This window comes from Bison bison, unplaced genomic scaffold, assembly GCF_000754665.1.
Source record: "Bison bison bison isolate TAMUID 2011002044 unplaced genomic scaffold, Bison_UMD1.0 scf7180017864370, whole genome shotgun sequence".
NCBI classification, from domain to species: domain Eukaryota; kingdom Metazoa; phylum Chordata; class Mammalia; order Artiodactyla; family Bovidae; genus Bison; species Bison bison.
The window spans coordinates 12,521,606-12,529,806 of NW_011494942.1; the positions used below are offsets into that span (position 1 = coordinate 12,521,606).

Genomic DNA, 8,201 nt, shown 5'->3' on the forward strand with positions numbered 1-8,201 from the left:
GGAACCCAGATCTCCCTCATTGCAGGCGGATTCTTTACCATCTGAGGCACCAGGGGAGCTCGTGTCTTGTTAGTTTGAGCTAATGAATGTAGAGGCAGAGGATGGGCATATTCCAAAGAGAGAGCATAGCTAGTCTTCAGCGCTAAGCTCCTTATGCTTCCTGACATGCTCACCTCGCACACTGTAAGCTCTGTGCCCCTCTATTACCCCCTCCTTCAAAGCCATCTATCTTGTACTCAATTCCTTCAGGATCCTGTCCTCTGCAGAGCCAGCCACTGCTTACTGAATGAATTTTTAGTTAATGCTTTGCCATTTCTGTCATCATCATTTCAAATGCATCAGATTCATTGGTCTAGAGGTTTATTTGATGTGGAAAATATGAGCATGTCATTGGCTTATTCTGCCCCCAGGAGGCAATATGTGTCTTGATCTTGTGCTGTTACTACTAGGCTTTATGCCTTTGTATGACTAAACAGAAAGATTTTATTTACATTTGTCCTTGAATTTTTTTAAGAGCCCCTTTTTTATCTGAACAGCTGAATTCAAATATAGTATTCCTGATGCTTCCTTTATCCCAGTCTGCACAGTCCTTCCATCTCAACACATCCACAGGCAACTGTTATGGATGTGTTTTGATATGTTTACAGAGTTTCTATATGAGTATAGAACTTGACACAGGTAATTTTTATATTATGAAATATTTCAATTTAATATTGCATGCCTGGACTTTCCAGATGAAAAACATTAGTTTCGACTGGAGTTCAACTTGATGTTATCAATCTTTTTATATAATGAGAAAATTTCTTAAAATTAACTTTACTAGCTCTTACGACCACTCTTTAGTTTTATTGCTACAGTAATTTTCTCAAAATCTGAATGTATATGTATGAGAGAGACAGAAGATCTTTTATTTTTTGTTTAACTCCTTTTTTTGAGATTATTTACATACCATATGGTTTTTAGTATATTCACAGTTATGCAATCATAATCACAATGCAACTCTTTTATCATTTTTAAAGAAAAATTGTAAATATTTATTTATTTGGCTGCACCGGGTCTTAGCTGTGGTACATGTAATCTTTAGTTGAGGCGTGAAAAGTCTTACTTGTGGCATGTGGGATCTAGTTCCCAGACTAGGGATCAAACCTGGGCCCTCTGCATTGGAAGCATGGACTCTTAGCCACTGGACCACCAGGAAACTCCCACAATGCAATTTTAGAACATTATCATCACCTTCAAAAGAAACTCTACCCATTAACAATCCAATTAACTTGGTTTTGAATTGTTTACAATGCTCGTTAGAATTTAAACTGTGGATAAGTTAATACATCAAGAAGAGCAAAATAAATCTAATGTCTATAACTACATAAATCAGTGAACCACGTTTCCCTCAAGATCTTTTAAAGTATTCACCTTGTATTATATTTTTAAATCCTAGACTGCAGAAGGCTTCCTATTTGTGGTTGGATGTGAAAGAGGAAAAATTCTCTTCGTTTCTAAATCGGTCTCCAGAATACTTAATTATGATCAGGTATCCAAAACTGAAGATATTTCTTATTATGTTTATTTTTTTTAAATAACACATATATTGAAGCTTCTTAACTCTTTCTTCCCCCTGGGTTGTGGGATTGGGTTCTGCTGAGTTAGAATTTCAAGAGAGATGGGAAGATATGTGGAAAAAGTATGAATTTTTGTTACTGGCAGGAGTGTTTACTTCCTTAAGCAAGTTATTTCATTTTCTTGAACCTCAGCTTCCTCCTATGTAAAAAATGGAAATCATGATTATACCTGTTTTTCAGGATATAAACACATTAAATAAGATATCATATTTGAGTGTTGGAAAAATATTAGTCACCCTTGCCTGTTTCCTCCAGGAGAGAGCATTAATATTTATTAAGCTATGTGCATTGTGAAACAGCTTTGGCTGTAGGCTCTGGCAACAAATTCTGAAATACACCCTTTATTTAACCAGCACTGTGATTGGTTTGTCTCATTTTTGAACACCATTTAATTTAAACTAGTTACTCAAAAACTATAGGATTGAAACCAACAGAGAGAATAAACTAGTACATGTGGTCTCCTTTAAAACAGAAATATAATACAATAATATAATATAATATGTATATATTATAATATGTAATATAAGATAAGATAATATAAAGATAACAGCTTTGATCATAAATAACTCTCATCAATCTCAGCCTATATTCTCCCCAAAACTTGAAAATATGGAGAGATGGAAGGCATTCATAGATAATAAGTTAAATAAAAGAAATAGATAGTAGGAACATACATACAAAAGGAGTGAAGACCGAAGGAATCATGCAGCTGATTTGATTATTATATTTTCTAATTAGAAATAGAGAACATCACTCACATAGGTACACACCAAGATACTTGACAACTGAAGATAGCTCTTAAGTTCCAAATTAGTGACAAAGAGTCCGGTCCCACTGGACACTGACTTTGCATTTCAGAGACCATGAGACTCACTCACTGCTCAGGAAGACTTGGGATCCCTGTGGTATAGGGTCTTGTCCTCAGCTTTTCAGCTTCAGAAATCTGATCTGTCTGTATAGCAGAGACTGATACAACATTGTAAATCAACTATACATCAATTTAAAAAAAACTAATTTGCTCTGAAGCAGAGTTCTGGGCTTAGACTTATATTAGCCAATCACACAATAGACTGAAGTATAAATCAGATTGCTAGCTTTTTTTTTTTAAGTAGAGCTAGCTAACTGCCTTAAAAAAAAAAGAAGAAAGAAACTAGCAATCTGATTTATACATCAGTCTATTGTTTTTCTAGTAGTCATGTATGGATGTGAGAGTTGGATTATCAAGAAAGCTGAGCACTGAATAACTGATGTTTTTGAGCTGTGATGTTGGAGAAGACTCTTGATTGCAAGGAGATCCAACCATTCCATCCTAAAGGAAATCAGTCCTGAATATTCATTGGAAGGACTGATGCTGAAGCTGAAACTCCAATACTTTGGCCACCTGATGTGAAGAAAAAGACCTGATGCTGGGAAAGACTGAAGGCAGGAGGAGAAGGGGACAACAGAGGATGAGATGGTTGGATGGCATCACCGACTCAATGCACACGAGTTTGAGCATGCTCCAGGAGTTGGTGATGGACAGGGAAGCCTGGTGTGCTGTAGTCTCTGGGGTCTCAAAGAGTTGGACATGACTGAGTGACTGAACTATACTGATCTAACTGCCAAGCACTCCAGGCCACTTGGACCAGCTGGTCCATTTGTTCTACCTCCCATTGGAATGTCTACTTGGGTAATAAATTCAGAAGAGAGTAATCACTGTGGGCTTCACATGTGAAGTAGAATGTCTGCTAGTTTAGAGCAGAGAGGAGGAGGAAGACATTTCAGGTTTGGAGAGGGAATCTTGGAAGTTAGGGAGTAAAAGGCAATTGGCTAGCTTGGCCAGGGAACTGAATTTATAGAGAAGAGATAGTGATTTCCAGGTGATGAGACCATGCAAACAAAGTCATGGGCCAAGGAATGCTCTGCATGTGGGGAGAAGTGAAATGCCAAGTAGGAAGGAGGTGTACCAAGTTGGGTTTGGTTTATCAATAGTATGGTAATTTTTTAAGGCAGTATGGTAAATTTCTGAGTCACATCATGAGATCATAGGTATTCTGTGTCTTTTATATTATTCTGTAATATAATGTTTTTACTTTTACCAATGAAAGTGAAAGTGAAAAGTGTCTGACTCATTGTGATCCCATGGCCTATACAGTCCATGGAATTCTCCAGGCCAGAATACTGGAGTGGGTAGCCTTTCCCTTTTCCAGGGGATCTTCCCAACCCAGGGATCAAATCCAGGTCTCCCTCATTGCAAGTGAATTCTTTACCAGCTGAGCCACAAGGAAAGTACAAGAATACTGGAGTGGGTAGCCTATCCCTTCTCCAGCAGATCTTCCTGACCCAGGAATCAAACTGGGGTCTCCTGCATTGCAGGTGGATTCTTTACCAACTGAGCTACCCAGGAAGCCCACTCTTTTTTTCTTTACCACTTTTACCAATGATTAAGTTTAAATAAAAGGTTAGTTATTAGGTATGTGTATGTGGTTTGTGTGTATCCAATTATGGGTCTGTGTCTATGTACTTTTTTTTGTCTGCAAGTTTTGCTCTGCTTTTAACACTAAGGTAACTTCACTCAGTGTAGTTGATGTATCCAAGCTTAAGAAAAAGCCACTTTAACCAAAGAAACAGTATCATTTGTTTGTTTGAGGAAACATAGAAATAACATGATACTGATTTTAAATGAACTTCTACCTTATAAATAGGCTAGTTTGATTGGACAAAGCTTATTTGACTTCTTACATCCAAAAGATGTTTCCAAAGTAAAGGAACAACTTTCTTCCTCTGATATTTCACCCAGAGAGAAGCTAATAGATGCCAAAGGTAAGTACTCATTTCAGCCTTCTTATCATTTTATGGAGATATAATTCTTACTTAAAAGTACAGCAATATAGTTTTTTGAAAAGTTAGCTAATTATAGTTTTATCAAGGGGAGAATTATTTAATAACTTTATAATCATCAACCTCAGTTTTAAAAATATCGCTATATAGAAAATTCATGTATAAAAGCAAATATATGAAGATGCTTTTGGGAAAATGTGATTACTTCATATTCTCTAGCTTTCATATGCTAATAAAATCTTTATTGGAAAGTGTTACTTGGGATAAAAAAATTGCTGGAGTTTTTTTATTATTTAGTTGTTTGCTAAGGGATAACAATTCTCTTTCTCAAATATGTTAGGTCTTCTCAATGTGAAAGACCTTGTATAATTGTTCTTGGGAAGTATACATATTCTCTGTCTTTTCCAGAAATACTTCTTTTCTCTGAAACTGCTTATTGCCTAATAATTGTTTATCATATAAAATAATGATGTTTTATGCCACTGATACTATTTTAGTTAAGTTTTTAAATGTAACTTTTATTTCATTTAAGTTATTTTTACTATCTGCCCCCCTGGGGAAAAATATAAAGATAAATTGCAAGTGATTATAATATATTTTTTGGTGTGTTTCACTTTGGGGTTTGCTGTACAATGGTGTCAATAACCATAGATGACCAGAACACATGAGGAAATACATTTTAAATTTATTTGAAAACATTTTCTTCCTATTCTCTTGCCTCCTTGCACCATGAAAGCTGCTTTGCAAGTTCACAGTAATTTCCACACAAGTAAGAGTCATGTGTATTCTGGCTCAAGACGATCTTTTTTCTGTCGAATCAAGAGCTGCAAAATCTCTGTCAAAGAAGAACATGAATACTTACCCAACTCAAAAAAGAAAGGTATCATCTTTTTGAAATATCAAGTGATTTGAGGCATGGATGTAAAATTAATGTCCTAATATTTTCTACATAAAAAAATAAGTTGTATGGTCAAGGTAGGCTATGGTTTTTCCAGTAGTCATGTATGGATCTGAGAGTTGGACTTTAAAGAAAGCTGAGCACTGAAGAATTGATGCTTTTGAACTGTGGTGTTAGAGAAGACTCTTAAGAGTCCTTTGGACTGCAAGGAGATCCAATAAGTCCATCCTAAAGGAAATCAGTCCTGAATGTTCATTAGAAGGACTGATGTTGACGCTGAAACTCCAATACTTTGGCCACCTGATGCAAAGAGCTGACTCACTGGAAAAGACCCTGATGCTGCAAAAGATTGAAGGTGGGAGAAGGGGATGACAGAGGATGAGATGGTTGGATGGCATCACTGACTCAATGGACATGAGTTTGGGTAAACTCCAGGAGTTGGTGATGGACAGGGAGGCCTGGCATGCTGCAGTCCATGGGGTCGCAAAGAGTCACACGACTGAGCGACTGAACTGAACTGAATGGTCAAGGGAAATACTGAGGTCAAAAGCATTTATTTATCCAATAATTATGGCTCTGGTGAATCAATTCCATGTTGAATAGATCCAGTTATAAATGAATCACCTAATCTACACAGCAGTCCATATGAGAGAAAACATGGCGGCCAGTGCAACCACCTCAACACAGCTGAAATCTCTTTGATGTTTGATGCAAGTTGTAACTTGAGTAGAGGCTAACACTAGCCAGGTTTCTAAGTCTTTTAAGGATTGCCAAATTAGTTTATCTCTCCTTCTGAGGAAAGCAGATTTTCCACATGTACTTATTCAGTACTAATATTTCAGTCATCTCTTTGTCATGGTGCATGGCTAGTGCCCAGTATAACCATTTAACTTCTGTAAAACTGGATCTTACCCCCTGGCCTAGAATTTTACTCTTTGCTTCTAAACCTTGCAGTCCCACAAGGTTAATTTTCAACCTGTCTATTCTTTTTGAGAACCATTCTCTGGGCTTCTCAGGTGGCTCAGTAGTAAAGAATTTGCCAGTAATGCAGGAGATGGGGGTTCAGTCTCCGGGTCAGGAAGACCCTCTGGAGTAGGAAATGGTAACCTACTCCAGTATTCTTGCCTGGAGAATCCCATGGACAGCAGAGCATGGTGGGCTACAGTCCATAGGGTAGCAAAGAGTCAGACATAACTGAAGTGACCTAGCACGCATGCGCACATGGAATTGTGTCCCTAAAATTCATATGTTGAAGCCCAATGTGGTATTATTTGGATAGGACCTTTGAGATATAATTAGATTTAGGTGAAGTCATGAGGGTGGGGCCCTCATGCTATATTTAGCACCCTTCTAAGAGGGGAGCCCAGAAGATTTGTAGTCTGTGAGCGCACAGTGAGATGATAGCTGTCTGCAAGCCAGAAGTCAACTATGCTGCCGTCCTGATCTCAGAACTCCAGGTTCCAGAACTGTGAGGAGATAAATGTCTGTTGTTTAAGCCACTCAGCCTGTAGTACTTATTATGGGGGGCCCAGCTGACCAAGACAGCAAACAACTTGGATCATTTTCTCTATGGTAATTCTCGTAAGTATTTCTGAAAAGGCTCTGCCGTGGGAACCAAAGGAATCTGGGCTTTGCGGAAAATAAATGTATGTTTAGTAAATTGGCATATTACAATTTATCTTGAAAAATGGAACTACAAGTCACAAATTGGTGGTAGGATTCTGCCTTGTCTAGGCTTGTCCTATCTTTCACCTTGAATTTTCATTTCAGTTTTTGTCAAATTCTAGGACAGCACATGACTGAATATACACAGTTAGTCATTGACAATAGGGCTTCCCTAGTACCTCAGGAGTAAAGAATCCACCTGCCAATGCAGGAGATGAGGGTTGGATCCCTAGATTTGGAAGAGCCCCTGGAGAAGGAAATGGCAACCCACTCTAGTGTTCTTGCCTGGAGAATCCCAGGGACAGAGGAGCCTGATGGGCTGCCGTCTATGGGGTCACACAGAGTCGGACTGAAGTGCCTTAGCAGCAGCAGCAGCAGAGATCATAAGCTATTCAGTCGCTCAGCTGTTTCTGATTCCCTGGACTGCAACACCCCAGGCTTCCCTGTCCTTCACTATCTCCCGGAGTTTGCTCAAACTCACATCCATTGAGTCGGAGATACTATCCAACCATCTTCTCCTGCTACCCTTATTCTTTCCCAGGATCAGGGTCTTTTCCCATGAATCAGCTCTTCCTATCAGGCCAAAGGATTGGAGCTTCAGCTTCCACATCAATCCTTCCAATTTATATTCAGAGTTGATCTCCTTTAGGATTGACTGGTTTGATCTCCTTGCTGTCCAAGGGACTCTCAAGAGTCTTCTCCAGCACCACAACTCAAAAGCATCAATTCAGGCACTCAGCCTTCTTCATGGTCCAACTCTCACATCCATACATGACTACTGAAAAACCATAGCCTTGACTATATGGACCTTTGTCTGAAAAGTGATATCTCTGGTTTTTAATATGCTGTCTAGGTTTGTCATAGCTTTCCTTCCAAGGAGCAAGCATATTTTAATTTCATGACTGCAGTCACTGTCCACAGTGATTTTGGAGCCCAAGAAAATAAAATCTGCCACTGTTTCTACTTTTTCCCCCTCTATTTACCATGAAGTGATGGGACTGGATGCCATGATCTTCATTTTCTGAATGTTGAGTTTTAGGCCAGCTTTTCCACTCTCCTTTCACTTTCATCAAGAGGCTCTTTAGTTCCTCTTCACTTTCTGCCATAAGGATCATAAGAGTGGGGGCCTAATCCGATGTGGCTGGTGTCATCATAAGAAGAGGAGGAGACACCAGGGGTACACACACAAAGAGGAGGCC

General features: G+C 38.6%; 1 protein-coding gene across 1 annotated transcript in view; it reads left to right on the forward strand.

Annotated features, from left to right (window-relative positions):
• Positions 1–8,201, forward strand: part of ARNTL2 (aryl hydrocarbon receptor nuclear translocator-like 2) — a 65,021-nt gene that overhangs the window by 24,131 nt on the left and 32,689 nt on the right. Inside the window, exons 6-8 of the mRNA XM_010856015.1 lie at positions 1,439–1,531; positions 4,304–4,421; positions 5,176–5,319. Coding sequence (XP_010854317.1) covers positions 1,439–1,531; positions 4,304–4,421; positions 5,176–5,319 — 355 coding nt within the window. The remainder of the gene's footprint in view (positions 1–1,438; positions 1,532–4,303; positions 4,422–5,175; positions 5,320–8,201) is intronic.